The sequence below is a fragment of the Pseudophryne corroboree genome, chromosome 1 (assembly GCF_028390025.1).
Source record: "Pseudophryne corroboree isolate aPseCor3 chromosome 1, aPseCor3.hap2, whole genome shotgun sequence".
Lineage (NCBI taxonomy): Eukaryota > Metazoa > Chordata > Amphibia > Anura > Myobatrachidae > Pseudophryne > Pseudophryne corroboree.
In genome coordinates this window covers 327,377,457-327,398,048 of record NC_086444.1, presented here as the reverse complement: position 1 = coordinate 327,398,048, position 20,592 = coordinate 327,377,457, and the positions used below count along the sequence as shown (strand labels likewise).

The window sequence follows — 20,592 nt, the reverse complement described above, 5'->3', positions numbered from 1 at the left end:
AAAGTAGATAGAGATTTAGTGCTGTATAGCCCGTACTCAGTAGAGTGGGATACAGGGAGACTCGCCTCGCTTCCAGGATCGGTCAATACGTTGGCGAACGCTGAGTGGATCCAGACGCTACTAGTGTACACTGCCGCTCCATGAACCTACACAGTAGAACACAGACGCACCAGTCACACAGCCGCCTATGCTGTGACCGGGTCCCTTCGTGCACAGCGTCTGGGACGGAAGCGAGGAAACATCTCATGGCGGGAGACTCGGAGGAAACTGGTCATGAACCGGGGGAAGGGGCGACCAGGAGAGCGTCTGACTCCCCCTGCTGACATCAACCCTAGGGATCGCGACCTCATGCTATTCCTGGCGCCTATGATCCCTAAGGCCTAGCGCTGGTTCACCCACGGTGGCAGCCGCGTCAGCTACTGTTTGGTAGTCTCCTCCCAAAACAGTGCGGCTGTGTCCGTATTCCTCTAGCTAAGCGGAACTGATGCCTTACCTTCTCCCCGTGCTCCGGCCACAGCCTGGTAATGTCTGCTGGACCTGCTAGTATATCCGACACAGACGCCCGCCAAAACAGCACTGTACTCGTGGGTAAGCGTTGTCGCGACCCGGCAGAGAGTTGTTGGAGCGACTCTTTCTACTATACGTATAAGACGCAGTTTAGAAAGATCACTCAAAAAACTAATAAGACTATAAAAATAAAATAAGAAAGCTTAGGGCTGCTAAAAAGCATAAGCCCTCTAACCATGGTCCGGCTCCTGCCGCACCAAACAAAAAACTGATTTGACTGAGCAAGGAGGCGGGGTTATAGGTACGGGCCCGTTGCATGCTGGGAGGCCGGAAAGCTTTGATCGATTGGTGCCAATCCGCTGTCGCTTCATCAAATCCCATTGTTATCCTGTGGATAACCTGTGGACCCTGCCGGAGAAACCCCTGTTAAGCTAGGTTATACCAGGGACGCTTCCTGGCAATATTGATAGGCATCTTCGGGAAACATTAAATGCAATTGTTATTTTCATAACTTAAAAATAAAAAAGCATCCATATTCCCTCATTATATACACAGTGTCACATTTAATATTACTATAAAATCTTACCTTGAGATTGGATGTGTATTTTATATTTTGCTTGCGGCTAAGAAATAATGAAAGAGGAAATCAGCCTTTTACTACAGAGCGGAAACATCAGAAAGCCAACACACTCAAACTTTTTTTTTTCCGCAGCAAGTCACATTTTAGTCTTCAGCAGGAATACATGTTAATATAAAAAAAAATATATATATATATATATATATATATATATATATATATATATATATATATATATATATAGATAGATAGAGAGAGAGAGAGAGAGAGGCTATACTGATCAACCTGAACCAAGGCTGTGGGGCAGATATTGTGTAGACCATGAAACGCTTGCCTTAAGGCCCGTACACACTGGCCGATATATCGGCCGTTCTCTTGAACGGCCGATATATCGCGGGTCTGTCGGCCAGTGTGTACGGCCGATACTCCGTCGTTCACAGACGTATTGCGTCGGCCCCGCAGCACAGCCGACGGCTAATATATCTACCGATATATTGGCGCGTCGCTGTGTGTGTACGGGGCGGTCGGCCGACCGCCCGTACACATGCTGAGGCGGCCGGCGGTGATTGACAGCTAAACTGGGCGGGTGTGTACACGCCCGCCCAGTTCATGACGTCAGTCCCCGACGGATCAGCCAGTGTGTATGCACAGCACACTGCCCGATCCGTCCATAGATATATCTTTCCAGTGTGTACCCACCTTAAGATTCCAATGATAAGAAATTGACACTATGCAGTCTACAGGCCTTTTTTTTTTTTTTTTTTCAATCAGTAAGTCTATTAGTCAAAGCCTAGAGCCATAACTTACTACTTGGACTGTGTGACATTAAGTGCTGGTGCTGAAATGTTATAATCAGTGGGACGGTTACAAACAAGGCTTACAGAGCAGATCCCCTTAAGAATCAGCTGCCAATAGTGTTAAACAGTTAAAAATTGTAAAATGCATTTTCAATACCTAAACCAGGTCATGCTGGCCAAGGAAAGTCTCATTCAAAATTCAGAGCAGGGATCAGGACCTGCACTGCAAACATACAACAGGCTGTGAAGGAAGAAGGGACCTCATGAAACACACAGTATATCATGCCTTGAGCAATATTTTTTTTTTTTTTTAATTTCATGAAAATTGTTCTTCTAAATCCCATGAAACTATACATGGCATATCTAAAAGATTGATGCTATAACATACTGTATTATTACTGCGATCAATAACCACAGACTACGTATTGTGCTAAGTAAACTAGGATACCGGGAAACCACTTTTCAGGTTATGCAAATACTCCAGGGATAGAAAAGAAACTACACCCATACAGATATGTCCTCATACATGTAGCCTCAATACGCCACAGAGTATTGAGGAGTAATTTCCTCATATAAACTAGAACATTCAATTTTAGTGCTTTATGAAATTATTCTGTATTGGATTGTAAAAGTGCTGGACCAAAGCTGCCCTATACTTGGATGCCAAATAAATAGGAGTGTCATACCCAGTGTTTTGCTGCAACATCTTTCATCTTGCAAGTAAATGCCACTGCAAACCTGTAAAACAAATTGAAGGATCACTATAAAACAGCGAAAAACATTACCAAACTAATTCTGCATGTCTTACAACAGTGAATCGTTAAATATAGGGTTTTTGTGTTTTTTGTTTTCGCTTCTATACAATAGAAGCTAGAGTAACACAAGATGTTTGGGATCACAACAACGTGTCTAAGGGCAGTATCTCAACAGGAAGAAGAGGGAACATTCTTTGACAGCAGTTCTCAACAACTGGCACAGTAACCCCTACGGGTCTTGCTTTAACGTTCAGGAATATGTGAAAAATGTACAGATGTAATTGTGGGGTGGTATGGGGGACTTCCAGGTATAATTAAAAATCTAGGGAAAGCCAGGATCTCTGACCCCAAAAATCACAGATGACTCTGATAACAGTCAGGTAAATACATGATCATTAATGTTTCCTACATAAAAAAATAAGAATTTACTTACCGATAATTCTATTTCTCGTAGTCCGTAGTGGATGCTGGGGACTCCGTCAGGACCATGGGGAATAGCGGCTCCGCAGGAGACAGGGCACAAAAGTAAAAGCTTTAGGATCAGGTGGTGTGCACTGGCTCCTCCCCCTATGACCCTCCTCCAAGCCTCAGTTAGGATACTGTGCCCGGACGAGCGTACACAATAAGGAAGGATTTTGAATCCCGGGTAAGACTCATACCAGCCACACCAATCACACTGTACAACCTGTGATCTGAACCCAGTTAACAGCATGATAACAGCGGAGCCTCTGAAAAGATGGCTCACAACAATAATAACCCGATTTTTGTAACAATAACTATGTACAAGTATTGCAGACAATCCGCACTTGGGATGGGCGCCCAGCATCCACTACGGACTACGAGAAATAGAATTATCGGTAAGTAAATTCTTATTTTCTCTGACGTCCTAAGTGGATGCTGGGGACTCCGTCAGGACCATGGGGATTATACCAAAGCTCCCAAACGGGCGGGAGAGTGCGGATAACTCTGCAGCACCGAGTGAGAGAACTCCAGGTCCTCCTCAGCCAGGGTGTGCCCCTGACCAAGTAGCAGCTCGGCAAAGTTGTAAAGCCGAGACCCCTCGGGCAGCCGCCCAAGATGAGCCCACCTTCCTTGTGGAATGGGCATTTACATATTTTGGCTGTGGCAGGCCTGCCACAGAATGTGCAAGCTGAATTGTACTACACATCCAACTAGCAATCTTCTGCTTAGAAGCAAGAGCACCCAGTTTTTTGGGTGCATACAGGATAACAGCAAGTCAGTTTTCCTGACTCCAGCCGTCCTGGAAACCTATATTTTCAGGGCCCTGACAACCTCTAGCAACTTGGAGTCCTCCAAGTCCCTAGTAGCCGCAGGTACCACAATAAGCTGGTTCAGGTGAAACGCTGACACCACCTTAGGGAGAAACTGGGGACGAGTCCGCAGCTCTGCCCTGTCCGAATGGACAATCAGATATGGGCTTTTGTGAGACAAAGCCGCCAATTCTGACACTCGCCTGGCCGAGGCCAGGGCCAACATCATGGTCACTTTCCATGTGAGATATTTCAAATCCACAGATTTGAGCGGTTTAAACCAATGTGATTTGAGGAATCCCAGAACTACGTTGAGATCCCCCAGTGCCACTGGAGGCACAAAAGGGGGTTGTATATGCAGTACTCCCTTGACAAACTTCTGGACTTCAGGAACTGAAGCCAATTCTTTCTGGAAGAAAATCGACAGGGCCGAAATTTGAACCTTAATGGATCCCAATTTGAGGCCCATAGACACTCCTGTTTGCAGGAAATGCAGGAATCGACCGAGTTGAAATTTCTTCGTGGGGCCTTCCTGGCCTCACACCACGCAACATATTTTCGCCACATGTGGTGATAATGTTGTGCGGTCACCTCCTTCCTGGCTTTGACCAGGGTAGGAGTGACCTCTTCCGGAATGCCTTTTTCCCTTAGGATCCGGCGTTCAACCGCCATGCCGTCAAACGCAGCCGCGGTAAGTCTTGGAACAGACATGGTACTTGCTGAAGCAAGTCCCTTCTTAGCGGCAGAGGCCCTGAGTCCTCTGTGAGCATCTCTTGAAGTTCCGGGTACCAAGTCCTTCTTGGCCAATCCGGAGCCACGAGTATAGTTCTTACTCCTCTACGTCTTATAATTCTCAGTACCTTCGGTATGAGAAGCAGAGGAGGGAACACATACACCGACTGGTACACCCACGGTGTTACCAGAACGTCCACAGCTATTGCCTGAGGGTCTCTTGACCTGGCGCAATACCTGTCCAGTTTTTTGTTCAGGCGGGATGCCATCATGTCCACCTTTGGTTTTTCCCAATGGTTCACAATCATGTGGAAGACTTCCGTGTGAAGTCCCCACTCTCCCGGGTGGAGGTCGTGCCTGCTGCGGAAGTCTGCTTCCCAGTTGTCCACTCCCGGAATGAACACTGCTGACAGTGCTATCACATGATTTTCCGCCCAGCGAAGAATCCTTGCAGCTTCTGCCATTGCCCTCCTGCTTCTTGTGTCGCCCTGTCTGTTTACGTGGGCGACTGCCGTGATGTTGTCCGACTGGATCAGAACCGGTTGACTTTGAAGCAGAGGTCTTCCTGGCTCAGAGCATTGTAAATTGCCCTTAGCTCCAGTATATTTATGTGGAGAGAAGTCTCCAGACTTGACCACACTCCTTGGAAATTTCTTCCCTGTGTGACTGCTCCCCAGCCTCTCAGGCTGGCATCCGTGGTCACCAGGACCCAGTCCTGAATGCCGAATCTGCTGCCCTCTAGTAGATGAGCACTCTGCAGCCACCACAGAAGAGACACCCTTGTCCTTGGAGACAGGATTATCCGCTGATGCATCTGAAGATGCGATCCGGACCATTCGTCCAGCAGATCCCACTGAAAAATTATTTCGTGAAATCTGCCGAATGGAATCGCTTCGTAAGAAGCCACCATTTTTCCCAGGACTCTTGTGCATTGATGCACTGACACTTGGCCTGGTTCTAGGAGGTTCCTAACTAGCTCGGATAACTCCCAGGCTTTCTCCTCCGGGAGAAACACCTTTTTCTGGACTGTGTCCAGAATCATCCCTAGTAACAGCAGACGTGTCGCCGGAATCAGCTGCGATTTTGGAATATTTAGAATCCACCCGTGCTGTCGTAGAACTACTTGAGATAGTGCTACTCCGACCTCCAACTGTTCTCTGGACCTTGCCCTTATCAGGAGATCGTCCAAGTAAGGGATAATTAAGACGCCTTTTCTTTGAAGAAGAATCATCATTTTGGCCATTACCTTGGTAAAGACCCGGGGTGCCGTGGACAATCCAAACGGCATCGTCTGAAACTGATAGTGACAGTTCTGTACCACGAACCTGAGGTACCCTTGGTGAGAAGGGCAATTTGGGACATGGAGGTAAGCATCCTTGATGTCCAGGGACACCATATAGTCCCCTTCTTCCCGGTTCGCTATCACTGCTCTGAGTGACTCCATCTGGATTTGAACCTTTGTAAGTGTTCAAATATTTCAGATTTAGAATAGGTCTCACCTAGCCTTCTGGCTTCAGTACCACAATATAGTGTGGAATAATACCCCTTTCCTTGTTGTAGGAGGGGTACTTTGATTATCACCTGCTGGGAATACAGCTTGTGAATTGTTTCCAATACTGCCTCCCTGTCGGAGGGAGACGTTGGTAAAGCAGATTTCAGGAACCTGCGAGGGGGAAACGTCTCGACATTCCAATCTGTACCCCTTGGATACTACTTGTAGGATCCAGGGGTCCTGTACGGTCCTAGCGTCATGCTGAGAACTTGGTAGAAGCGGTGGAGGGCTTCTGTTCCTGGGAATGAGCTGCCTGCTGCAGTCTTCTTCCCTTTCCTCTATCCCTGGGCAGATATGACTCTTATAGGGACGAAAGGACTGAGGCTGAAAAGACGGTGTCTTTTTCTGCAGAGATGTGACTTAGGGTAAAAAACGGTGGATTTTCCAGCAGTTGCCGTGGCCACCAGGTCCCATGGACCGACCCCAAATAACTCCTCCCCTTTATACGGCAATACATCTTTGTGCCGTTTGGAATCTGCATCACCTGACCACTGTCGTGTCCATAAACATCTTCTTGCAGATATGGACATCGCATTTACTCTTGATGCCAGAGTGCAAATATCCCTCTGCGCATCTCGCATATATAGAAATGCATCCTTTAAATGCTCTATAGGTCAATAAAATACTGTCCCTGTCAAGGGTATCAATATTTTTAGTCAGGGAATCCGACCAAGCCACCTCAGCTATGCACATCCAGGCTTAGGCGATCGCTGGTCGCAGTATAACACCAGCATGTGTGTGTATACTTTTTAGGATATTTTCCAGCCTCCTATCAGCTGGCTCCTTAAGTACGGCCCTATCTGTAGATGGTACCGCCACTTGTTCTGATAAGCATGTGAGCGCCTTATCCACCCTAAGGGGTGTTTCCCAACGCGCCCTAACTTCTGGCGGGAAAGGGTATACCGCCAATAATTTTCTATCGGGGGAAACCCACGCATCATCACACACTTCATTTAATTTATCTGATTCAGGAAAAACTACAGGTAGTTTTTTCACATCCCACATAATACCCTTTTTTGTGGTACTTGTAGTATCAGAAATATGTAACACCTCCTTCATTGCCCTTAACGTGTGGCCCTAAAGGAAAATACGTTTGTTTCTTCACCGTCGACACTGAAATCAGTGTCCGTGTCTGGGTCTGTGTCGACCGACTGAGGTAAATGGGCGTTTTACAGCCCCTGACGGTGTTTGAGACGCCTGGACAGGTACTAATTTGATCGCCGGCCGTCTCATGTCGTCAACCGGCTTGCAGCGTGTTGACATTATCACGTAATTCCATAAATAAGCCATCCATTCCGGTGTCGACTCCCTAGAGAGTGACATCACCATTACAGGCAATTTGCTCCGCCTCCTCACCAACATTTTCCTCATACATGTCGACACACACGTACCGACATACAGCACACACATAGGGAATGCTCTGATAGAGGACAGGACCCACTAGCCCTTTGGGGAGACAGAGGGAGAGTTTGCCAGCACACACCAAAACGCTATAATTATACAGGGACAACCTTTATATAAGTGTTCCTCCCTTATAGCATTTAATATATATTCATATCGCCAAATCAGTGCCCCCCCTCTCTGTTTTAACCCTGTTTCTGTAGTGCAGTGCAGGGGAGAGCATGGGAGCCTTCCCACCAGCATTTCTGTGAGGGAAAATGGCGCTGTGTGCTGAGGAGAATAGGCCCCGCCCCCTTTTTGGCGGGCTTCTTCTCCGGAGTTTGTGATATCTGGCAGGGGTTAAATACATCCATATAGCCTCAAGGGCTATATGTGATGTATTTTTCGCCATACAGGTATTATACATTGCTGCCCAGGGCGCCCCCCCCCCCGCGCCCTGCACCCTCCGTGACCGCTGTGTGAAGTGTGCTGACAACAATGGCGCACAGCTGCAGTGCTGTGCGCTACCTGATGAAGACTGAAAGTCTTCTGCCGCCTGGTTCCGGACCTCTTCAATCTTCAGCATCTGCAAGGGGGGTCGGCGGCGCGGCTCCGGGACGAACCCCAGGGCGAGACCTGTGTTCCGACTCCCTCTGGAGCTAATGGTGTCCAGTAGCCTAAGAAGCCAATCCATCCTGCACGCAGGTGAGTTCACTTCTCTCCCCTAAGTCCCTCGTAGCAGTGAGCCTGTTGCCAGCAGGACTCACTGAAAATAAAGAACCTAAAAACTTTTTCTAAGCAACTCTTTAAGAGAGCCACCTAGATTGCACCCTGCTCGGACGGGCACAAAAACCTAACTGAGGCTTGGAGGAGGGTCATAGGGGGAGGAGCCAGTACACACCATGTGATCCTAAAAGCTTACTTTTTGTGCCCTGTCTCCTGCGGAGCCGCTATTCCCCATGGTCCTGACGGAGTCCCCAGCATCCACTAGGACGTTAGAGAAATATATATAGTCATATCGCCAAATAAGTGCCCCCCCTCTCTGTTTTAACCCTGTTTCTGTAGTGCAGTGCAGGGGAGAGCCTGGGAGCCTTCCCACCAGCATTTCTGTGAGGGAAAATGGCGCTGTGTGCTGAGGAGAATAGGCCCCGCCCCCTTTTCGGCAGGCTTCTTCTCCCGTTTTTCTGAGACCTGGCAGGGGTTAAATACATCCATATAGCCCCCAGGGGCTATATGTGATGTATTTTTAGCCAGAATAAGGTACTATCATTGCTGCCCAGGGCGCCCCCCCCCCAGCGCCCTGCACCCTCAGTGACCGCTGCTATGAAGTGTGCTGACAACAATGGCGCACAGCTGCAGTGCTGTGCGCTACCTTATGAAGACTGAAAAGTCTTCTGCCGCCGGTTTCTGGACCTCTTCACTTTTCGGCATCTGCAAGGGGGTCGGCGGCGCGGCTCCGGGACGAACCCCAGGGTGAGACCTGTGTTCCGACTCCCTCTGGAGCTAATGGTGTCCAGTAGCCTAAGAAGCCAATCCATCCTGCACGCAGGTGAGTTCACTTCTCTCCCCTAAGTCCCTCGATGCAGTGAGCCTGTTGCCAGCAGGACTCACTGAAAATAAAAAACCTAACAAAACTTTTACTCTAAGCAGCTCTTTAGGAGAGCCACCTAGATTGCACCCTTCTCGGCCGGGCACAAAAATCTAAATGAGGCTTGGAGGAGGGTCATAGGGGGAGGAGCCAGTGCACACCACCTGATCCTAAAGCTTTTACTTTTGTGCCCTGTCTCCTGCGGAGCCGCTATTCCCCATGGTCCTGACAGAGTCCCCAGCATCCACTTAGGACGTCAGAGAAAAAAAAATTATATACTCAATTTATGGGCATAGGGCCTTATTCAGGTTGGTCACCAAACAAAAAAAAGATAGAAAATGGGCAAAACCACGTTGCACCAAAGGTGGGGCAGATGTAACATGTTCAGAGAGGTTTAGATTTGGGTGGGGTGTGTTCAAATCTAAACTGCAGTGTACAAATAAAGCAGCCAGTATTTATCTTGCACAGAAACAAAATAACCTACCCAAATCTAAATCTATTTGCACGTTACATCTGCCCCAACTGCAGTGCATTCGAATTCATTGAAATCAGTATACTATCCTTACTGGCTGAATAAAGGATTTGAACAGCTGAAATAAATGTATTTATTGACTTAACAATAACTTAGATCACAGTAAAAATTCAGCGATTAAGGATAGAATACTGATTTCATTTACTGAAGGGCATAGTGACACATAACAGTGAAAAGGAATATGAAAATTATTTCCATGTAACAATGTACCCAACAATAAAAGACAAACGGAGCACACAATTCTTTTAATCTATCTTAGAGCACGTATATCTAACTTGTGTAATTGGTTTTAAATATATATTTATATATACACCAAGACACAGTTTTTGCGCAAATACCAGTCCACCTTGCAAGTCCTTTGTGGAACAACAAGCCCCAGCTTCAGTTGTTAAAAAGGTAGGCCATCCACAATATCCAATGGATTCCAATCAGTCTCCTTTTGCACTCAGATTCTTAAAATCGGCAGCTCCCTTTACACACCAGTATCCACAGTTGGTAGTTAAATCTGTGATACAATCAAAAAGAGGAGCGCTCCATAGTGCATAACTGTATTTAAAAATTAGATTTTTTTAAAAAGATTAGACACACACAGGGTAGAAAATGTACAGCAAGCGGCGGTATCAACCACAGAGCCCTCTGATGAAGTCTGTAGTGGCGAAACCGGTAGGGATCAGGCCTAGTGCGAGGATCACCGTGCAGCAGGAAAGCACCCTTCAGATGTGAAGTCCGGTTTATTTTATGCATATGTGTTATACTTACGGTGGTTGATACTGCCGCTTGCGGTACGTTTTCCAACCTATGTGTGTCGAATCTTTTAAATAAATCAAATTTTAAAATACAGTTATGCACTATGGAGCGCTCTTCTTTTTGATTGAATTACAGATATTTATATATATATCAACCCCTAGATAGCATCTTAATGTAAATAATAAAGGTTATATTTTAATAACATTAGTGTGCATCTTATTTACACAAGCCTATTTCTCTGACGTCCTAGTGGATGCTGGGACTTCCGTAAGGACCATGGGGAATAGCGGCTCCGCAGGAGACTGGGCACAAAAGTAAAAGCTTTAGACTAGCTGGTGTGCACTGGCTCCTCCCCCTATGACCCTCCTCCAAGCCTCAGTTAGATTTTTGTGCCCGAACGAGAAGGGTGCATGCTAGGAGGCTCTCCTGAGCTGCTTAGAAGTAAAAGTTTAAATAGGTTTTTTATTTTCAGTGAGTCCTGCTGGCAACAGGCTCACTGCATCGTGGGACTAAGGGGAGAAGAAGCGAACTCACCTGCGTGCAGAGTGGATTGGGCTTCTTGGCTACTGGACATTAGCTCCAGAGGGACGATCACAGGTTCAGCCTGGATGGGTCCCGGAGCCGCGCCGCCGGCCCCCTTACAGAGCCAGAAGAGCGAAGAGGTCCGGAGAAATCGGCGGCAGAAGACGTTCCTGTCTTCAAATAAGGTAGCGCACAGCACTGCAGCTGTGCGCCATTGCTCTCAGCACACTTCACACTCCGGTCACTGAGGGTGCAGGGCGCTGGGGGGGAGCGCCCTGAGACGCAATAAAACACTGTAAAAACCTTATATGGCTAAAGAAATGCATCACATATAGCTCCTGGGCTATATGGATGCATTTAACCCCTGCCAGTTTTCCTGAAAAAAGCGGGAGAAAAGGCCGCCGTGAAGGGGGCGGAGCCTTTCTCCTCAGCACACAAGCGCCATTTTCATTCACAGCTCCGCTGGAAGGACGGCTCCCTGACTCTCCCCTGCAGTCCTGCACTACAGAAACAGGGTAAAACAGAGAGGGGGGGCACTATTGGCAGCTAATATATAAATACAGCAGCTATAACAGGGAGTAACACTTATATAAAGGTTATCCCTGTATATATATATATATATATATATATAGCGCTCTGGTGTGTGCTGGCAAACTCTCCCTCTGTCTCCCCAAAGGGCTAGTGGGGTCCTGTCCTCTATCAGAGCATTCCCTGTGTGTGTGCTGGGTGTCGGTACGATTGTGTCGACATGTATGAGGAGGAAAATGATGTGGAAGCAGAGCAATTGCCTGTGTTAGTGATGTCACCCCCTAGGGAGTCGACACCTGACTGGATGGTCGTATTTAAAGAATTACGTGACAATGTCAGCACTTTGCAAAAAACTGTTGACGACATGAGACAGCCGGCAAATCAGTTAGTGCCTGTTCAGGCGTCTCAGACACCGTCAGGGGCGCTAAAACGCCCGTTACCTCAGATGGTCGACACAGACCCAGACACGGATACTGAATCCAGTGTCGACGGTGAGGAGACAAACGTAATGTCCAGTAGGGCCACACATTACATGATCACGGCAATGAAGGAGGCATTGAACATTTCTGACACTACAAGTACCACAAAAAAGGGTATTATGTGGGGTGTGAAAAAACTACCAGTAGTTTTTCCTGAATCAGAGGAATTAAATGAGGTGTGTGATAAAGCGTGGGTTTCCCCCGATAAAAAACTGCTGATTTCTAACAAATTATTGGCACTATACCCTTTCCCGCCAGAGGTTAGGGCACGTTGGGAAACACCCCCTAGGGTAGATAAGGCGCTCACACGCTTATCAAAACAAGTGGCGTTACCGTCTCCTGATACGGCCGCCCTCAAGGAACCAGCTGATAGAAGGCTGGAAAATATCCTAAAAGGTATATACACACATACTGGTGTTATACTGCGACCAGCAATCGCCTCAGCCTGGATGTGCAGTGCTGGAGTGGCTTGGTCGGATTCCCTGACTGAAAATATTGATACCCTGGATAGGGACAGTATTTTATTAACTATAGAGCATTTAAAGGATGCATTACTATATATGCGAGATGCACAGAGGGATATTTGCACCCTGGCATCGAGAGTGAGTGCGATGTCCATTTCTGCCAGAAGGGCGTTATGGACGCGACAGTGGTCAGGTGATGCAGATTCCAAACGACATATGGAAGTATTGCCGTATAAAGGGGAGGAGTTATTTGGGGTCGGTCTATCAGACCTGGTGGCCACGGCAACGGCTGGAAAGTCCACCTTTTTACCCCAGGTCACCTCTCAGCAGAAAAAGACACCGTCTTTTCAAACTCAGTCCTTTCGTTCCTATAAGAACAAGCGGGCAAAAGGCCACTCATTTCTGCCCCGGGGCAGAGGAAGGGGAAAAAGACTGCAGCAAACAGCCTCTTCCCACGAACAGAAGCCCTCCCCCGCTTCTGCCAAGTCCTCAGCATGACGCTGGGGCTTTACAAGCGGACTCAGGCACGGTGGGGGCCCGTCTCAAAAATTTCAACGCGCAGTGGGCACACTCGCAAGTGGACCCCTGGATCCTGCAGGTAGTATCACAGGGGTACAAATTGGAATTCGAGACGTCTCCCCCTCGCCGATTCCTGAAGTCTGCTCTTCCAACGTCTCCCTCCGAGAATCACTCAGAGCAGTGATAGCGAACCTGGAAGAAGGGGACTATATGGTATCTCTGGACATCAAAGATGCTTATCTCCATGTCCCAATCTTCCCTTCTCACCAGGGGTACCTCAGGTTTGTGGATCAAAACTGTCATTATCAGTTTCAGACGCTGCCGTTTGGATTGTCCACGGCACCCCGGGTCTTTACCAAGGTAATGGCCGAAATGATGATTCTTCTTCAAAGAAAAGGCGTCTTAATTATCCCTTACTTGGACGATCTCCTGATAAGGGCAAGATCCAGGAAACAGTTAGAGTTCGGAGTAGCACTGTCTCAGGTAGTGCTACGTCAGCACGGGTGGATTCTAAATATCCCAAAATCACAGCTGATTCCAACAACACGTCTACTGTTCCTGGGGATGATTCTGGACACAGTCCAGAAAAAGGTGTTTCTCCCGGAGGAGAAGGCCAGGGAGTTATCCGAGCTAGTCAGGAACCTCCTAAAACCAGGCCAAGTGTCAGTGCATCAATGCACGAGAGTCCTGGGAAAAATGGTGGCTTCTTACGAAGCAATTCCATTCGGAAGATTCCATGCAAGAACTTTTCAGTGGGATCTGCTGGACAAATGGTCCGGATCGCATCTTCAGATGCATCAGCGGATAACCCTATCTCCAAGGACAAGGGTGTCTCTCCTGTGGTGGTTACAGAGTGCTCATCTTCTAGAGGGCCGCAGATTCGGCATTCAGGATTGGATGCTGGTGACCACGGATGCCAGTCTGAGAGGCTGGGGAGCAGTCACACGGGGAAGAAATTTCCAGGGCTTGTGGTCAAGCATGGAAACGTCTCTTCACATAAATATTCTGGAACTAAGGGCCATTTACAAGGCCCTAAGTCAAGCAAGGCCTCTGCTTCAGGGTCAGTCGGTATTGATCCAATCGGACAACATCACGGCAGTCGCCCACGTCAACAGACAGGGCGGCACAAGAAGCAGGAGGGCAATGGCAGAAGCTGCAAGGATTCTCCGCTGGGCGGAAAATCATGTGGTGGCACTGTCAGCAGTGTTCATTCCGGGAGTGGACAACTGGGAAGCAGACTTCCTCAGCAGACACGACCTCCACCCGGGGGAGTGGGGACTTCACCCAGAAGTCTTCCAAGTGATTGTAAACCGTTGGGAAAAACCAAAGGTGGACATGATGGCGTCCCGTCTCAACAAAAAACTGGACAGATATTGCGCCAGGTCAAGGGACCCTCAGGCAATAGCGGTGGAAGCTCTGGTAACACCGTGGGTGTACCAGTCGGTGTATGTGTTCCCTCCTCTGCCTCTCATACCCAAAGTACTGAGAATCATAAGAAGGAGAGGAGTAAGAACTATACTCGTGGCTCCGGATTGGCCAAGAAGAACTTGGTACCCGGAACTGCAAGAGATGCTCACGGAGGACCCGTGGCCTCTACCTCTAAGAAAGGACCTGCTCCAGCAGGGACCTTGTCTGTTCCAAGACTTACCGCGGCTGCGTTTGACGGCATGGCGGTTGAACGCCGGATCCTGATGGAAAAAGGCATTCCAGATGAAGTCATCCCTACCCTGATCAAAGCCAGGAAGGATGTAACCGCGAAACATTATCACCGCATTTGGCGGAAATATGTTGCGTGGTGTGAGGCCAAGAAGGCCCCCACAGAGGAATTTCAACTGGGTCGTTTCCTGCATTTCCTGCAAGCAGGACTGTCTATGGGCCTAAAATTAGGATCCATTAAGGTTCAGATTTCGGCCCTGTCGATCTTCTTCCAGAAAGAACTGAAGTTCAGACGTTTGTCAAGGGGGTACTGCATATACAGCCTCCTTTTGTGCCACCAGTGGCACCTTGGGATCTCAATGTAGTTTTAGGGTTCCTAAAATCACATTGGTTTGAACCACTCACCACTGTGGAATTAAGATATCTCACATGGAAGGTGGTCATGCTGTTAGCTCTGGCGTCAGCCAGGCGTGTCTCAGAATTGGCGGCTTTGTCATATAAAAGCCCTTACCTAATTTTTCATTCAGACAGGGCAGAATTGAGGACTCGTCCTCAATTTCTCCCTAAGGTGGTTTCAGCGTTTCACATGAACCAACCTATTGTGGTGCCTGCGGCTACTAGGGACTTGGAGGACTCCAAGTTGTTGGACGTAGTCAGGGCCCTGAAAATATATGTTTCCAGGGCGGCTGGAGTCAGAAAATCTGACTCGCTGTTTATCCTGTATGCACCCAACAAGCTGGGTGCTCCTGCTTCTAAGCAGACGATTGCTCGTTGGATTTGTAGCACAATTCAGCTTGCACATTCTGTGGCAGGACTGCCACAGCCAAAATCTGTTAAAGCCCATTCCACAAGGAAAGTGGGCTCATCTTGGGCGGCTGCCCGAGGGGTCTCGGCTTTACAACTTTGCCGAGCAGCTACTTGGTCAGGGGCAAACACGTTTGCAAAATTTTACAAATTCGATACCCTGGCTGAGGAGGACTTGGAGTTCTCTCATTCGGTGCTGCAGAGTCATCCGCACTCTCCCGCCCATTTGGGAGCTTTGGTATAATCCCCATGGTCCTTACGGAAGTCCCAGCATCCACTAGGACGTCAGAGAAAATAAGAATTTACTTACCGATAATTCTATTTCTCGTAGTCCGTAGTGGATGCTGGGCGCCCATCCCAAGTGCGGATTGTCTGCAATACTTGTATATAGTTATTGTTACAAAAAAATCGGGTTGTTTATTGTTGTGAGCCATCTTTTCAGAGGCTCCTACGTTTATCATACTGTTAACTGGGTTCAGATCACAGGTTGTACGGTGTGATTGGTGTGGCTGGTATGAGTCTTACCCGGGATTCAAAATCCTTCCTTATTATGTACGCTCGTCCGGGCACAGTATCCTAACTGAGGCTTGGAGGAGGGTCATAGGGGGAGGAGCCAGTGCACACCAGCTAGTCTAAAGCTTTTACTTTTGTGCCCAGTCTCCTGCGGAGCCGCTATTCCCCATGGTCCTTACGGAAGTCCCAGCATCCACTACGGACTACGAGAAATAGAATTATCGGTAAGTAAATTCTTATTTTTCTCTTCTTGTGTTTTTGAATGTATCATTGGTTGTTATAGGTAGCATCCCCCGTCAATATAGAATAAAATGAGTTATACTAATCGGGGTAGCTCTCTCTAATTTTTGGTGTCCATAATTAATTTAATCATTATAGTGTGCAGATTAACTTTAGCTCTACCCACCTGCAGTGCAACATGGTTTTTACCAATTGCTAACTTTTTTGGTTTGCTAACAAATCTGAATAATCTGCCTAGATAATAGTTATTTTGAGAGTAATCCCACCAAAACAGCTATTTTCAAAGAATCGTTGCAACGCACCTACTTTAATAAATGGATGCAATTATTTTCATGACAGCATTGAGATTTGGGGCAAAATTTACATGCCACAACATGGGCATTGGTTTTATGGCCCTTAATATATCCATATCATCTCTTGCACAGTGCCACTAATGTCAGAATGTCTTATTAATATATAATACCTGTTTCTAAGTTAATTCCAAATAAAAAAGTTGCAAAAGAATGTAATAAAAGGAAGAAAAAAAAGTTTGTCCCCTGTAATTGTTACAACAATATTATTATTATAGTTTATTTATAAAGACACAAAATATTTTCTACAGCACCGTACAAGGGGTAATAATCAAAACACAAAAGAATCACAAAGCGAAAGCACAATACATAGAAATAAGTACAAAGCAGAGAACAAAACATACAGTAACATTATAGTCGTTGAGAAGAGGGGCGTACAAGACTCCAAAATAAGGGACAACAACAAGTAGGTAGACTAAAACTGAGAGGAAGCGATTTCAAACAAATTGCATGGCAGACAGAACAATTCAGCCTACGTAGAAGACTGACAGACATGAACATAACAGTAATGCAGAAGATGAAAAGATGCAGTTTAAGGGAAGTGCAAACAGAACTAATTCAGCATCCCGCCTGCGAGATCTTACATTCTAAAAAGAAGGGAGCCGTCTCAGATGCAGTAATACAGTAATGGGGTGGAAACTCAATGGTGAGAAGGTTGTAAGTAGCGAAAAGGCAACATATGAAGTAATGACAAATGCTAGATGAAAAAAGTAGGCAAAATAAAAATTGCAAAAACAATAGGAAGCATAAGCTAAACAAAATAAACCTTGGGGAGAATACAGAAGAATAGACATGGTAATACTGATTAAAAAAAAACGGTAATAGAGTGAATATTAATAGTAGATTGACTAAAGCAATCAGCAGATGGAATAGAAAGTGCATGTAGGCCAGAGAAACAGGAGGCCTGGATGGTTAAGAAGCATGTTTTGTGATGAGGCCTGGGTGGCAGAGGGAGAATCCTGATGTTGAGGCCCAAATGAGAAAGGGATAGTTTGGTGCATGGGCCAAAGAGGTACGTGTGCAGTTAGAACCCTGCTGGCCTAGGTGGTGGCCTGGAGGTCAAGAGATCGAGAGTCAGGTTAATGTGGTGGCCTGTGTGCAGCCAGATCCCTGCTGATCTAGATCGTGTAAAGACCAATAAGAAGTTAAGACATGGACTTTACTTGAAGATGGTCTTGGATGTGGAGGGACAAGATAGCACAACAGATCTGGAGTTGGCACAATGCATTTCATCTGGATTGCGGGTGTGACTAGTCGCATGTGCCAGAGAATGGCACACTAATAGCAACAAACTAGTCGCACCTGCAAATAGTCACGGGTGCAATGACAATGGGACACATCTGTATGAACATACCATACTGCAGCTTGAAAAAATAAATAAATATGAAATCATATGTGGTCTTTAGCTTTTGTCACACACAAGCCCTGTTACCTCACACTGTGCTGCCGCTTCCTGGCATTGGAGGCTCCCACAGGCCGCTGAAGACATCACTGAGCCTTGTGTGCTGCCAACCAGCCGAGCAGTTAGCATGTTTCATAGTTCTTCTCTCATGTCAGTGGTGCATGGATGTCCCCATCTGGATACCTATCAGCTGACACACCATTCTCCAAACGCAAGCCGCTTGGGATAAGCTGGCTTTGCTAGGGAGGGGCCTATCAACCCAGAAGGTGTTCTATTTAAGGCTGTTTTGGTGTACAGACCAGAGCCAGAACAGCTTCACCCTGTGACCTGCTCCTGCCCGCTACTCCATGGAGTGTCCTTGATCCTAGTGTATTCCTGTTTGCGGTTCTTGACTCCAGGATCATTCCATGTCAGTTCAACCAGGTGTATCCACCACCCATCTCAGATTTTTGTAAAAATTTTTAGTTGAGAGGATGTGAAAAAAAACAAACCTATTTCTGCAAAATATCTCGACTGTCTGACAATTTGTTTATTAAATATTGATTTTTCAATTTATTAAATTATTTACTAATCTCGGCTTCTTTATCCAGTTTAGTTGTTTATTAAGGAATCACCACAAAATTTGCACCACTAAGGTAACTCTTCCTCCTGAATACAAAAATCCAAACAAATTCAATCAACATTAGATATCCCAAATTTTTTTAGGTGCTTAACAAAAGTTATACATTATTACCACACAAAAATTAGGCATGATACTCTGTTTAATAGTGGAGAGAAAAAAATCATGAAGTAGACGTTCAATTACTGTTGTACAGCATACATAATGAACACAAGAAACCATGAAATTTAAAAACGTAAACATTACTTGAGTCTGTAACTTAAGTTGAGTCAACAATCACATTATCTTTCCCTTGTTTGGAACCTGTTGTAGTGCTCTATAATTTTTCTTAAAGTGTCAGCAGACAGTGCTTTCCAGTACTTCATTGGATAGTGGGCACTTCCATTACACTGGGGATGTGAGTAAAAATAGGATTTTAATACCTACCGGTAAATCCTTTTCTCTTAGTCTGTAAAGGATGCTGGGGATGCTTCAAGAACCATGGGGTATAGACGGGATCCGCAGGAGACATGGGCACTTTAAGACTTTAAATGGGTGTGAACTGGCTCCTCCCTCTATGCCCCTCCTCCAGACTCCAGTTATAGGAACTGTGCCCAGGGAGACGGACACTTCGAGGAAAAGGATTTATTGTTAAACTAAGGGTGAGATACATACCAGCTCACACCACAAACACGTCGTACAACCTGGCATTAAACAGAAATCTAGTCAACGGCATGAAAAAAATCAGCCACAGGCTGACCATAACTGAAACATGGGTGGTCTTCTGTTTGCCGGCGGTCGGGCTCCCGGCGCTCAGTATACCGGCGCCGGGAGCCCGACAGCAGGAATACCGACAATTATTTTCCCTCGTGGGGGTCCACGACCCCCATAGAGGGAGAATAAAATAGTGTGGCGCGCGTAGCGCGCCACCGTGCCCGTAGCGTTGCGAGCGCAGCGAGCCCGCAAGGGGCTCATTTGCGCTCGCCAAGCTGTCGGTAAGCCGGCGGTCGGGCTCCCGGCGCCGGGATGCTGGTCGCCGGGAGCCCGACCGCCGGCCAGCCGTAGTGAACCCCTGAAACATAACCTTTGTGTAACACAAGCAATTACTATTAAACAAGTACCTGCAGATAGTGTCCGCACAGGGACAGGCGCCCAGCATCCTCTACACACTAAGAGAAAAGGATTTACCGGTAGGTATTAAAATCCTATTTTCTCATACGTCCTAGAGGATGCTGGGGATGCTTCAAGAACCATGGGGTTTATACCAAAGCTCTAGAACGGGCGGGAGAGTGCGGATGACTCTGCAGCACCGATTGACCAAACAAGAGGTCCTCCTTAGCCAGGGTATCAAACTTGTAGAACTTCGCAAAAAAGTGTTTGATCCCAACCAAGTAGCAGCTCGGCAAAGCTGTAATGCCGAGACCCCTCGGGCAGCCGCCCAGGATGAGCCCACCTTTCTGGCAAAATGGACCTTCACCGATTTCGGTAACAGCAATCCTGCCGTAGAATGAGCCTGCTGAATCGTATTACAGATCCAGTGTGCAATAGTCTGCTTGGAAGCAGGAGCCCCAATCTTGTTGGGAGCCTACAGGACAAACAGAGCCTCTGTTTTCCTAATTTGAGCCGTTCTGGCGACATAGATTTTCAAAGCTCTGACCACATCGAGAGACTTTGATTCCGCCAAGGCGTCAGTAGCCACTGGCACCACAATAGGCTGGTTTACGTGAAACGATGAAACCACTTTGGGCAGAAATTGCTGACGAGTCCTCAACTCCGCTCTATCAGCATGGAAGATTAAATAGGGGCTTTTGTGAGACAAATCCGCCAATTCAGATACCCACCTTGCAGATGCCAAGGCCAACAACATGACTACTTTCCAAGTAAGGAATTTTAACTCAACCTTACGTAAAGGTTTAAACCAATGAGATTGCAGGAACTGCAACACCACATTAAGATCCCATGGTGCCACTGGGGGCACAAAGGGAGGTTGGATGTGCAGTACGCCTTTCACGAAGGGAGGCCAATTCTTTCTGAAAGAAAATTGATAAGGCCAAAATTTGTACTTTAATGGGGCCTAAC

General features: G+C 47.0%; 1 protein-coding gene across 5 annotated transcripts in view; it reads right to left on the bottom strand.

Annotated features, from left to right (window-relative positions):
* Positions 1-20,592, bottom strand: part of GLT1D1 (glycosyltransferase 1 domain containing 1) — a 492,486-nt gene that overhangs the window by 341,671 nt on the left and 130,223 nt on the right. For all 5 annotated transcript variants that reach the window (XR_010254820.1, XR_010254814.1, XM_063964608.1 and 2 more), the window contains exons 4-5: positions 2,568-2,619; positions 1,094-1,130 (exon numbers count right to left, since the gene is read on the bottom strand). Coding sequence is in view for 3 of the 5 variants with exons in the window: in XM_063964608.1 (XP_063820678.1) it covers positions 1,094-1,130; positions 2,568-2,619 (89 nt within the window). In the remaining 2 variants the exon portion in view is untranslated. The remainder of the gene's footprint in view (positions 1-1,093; positions 1,131-2,567; positions 2,620-20,592) is intronic.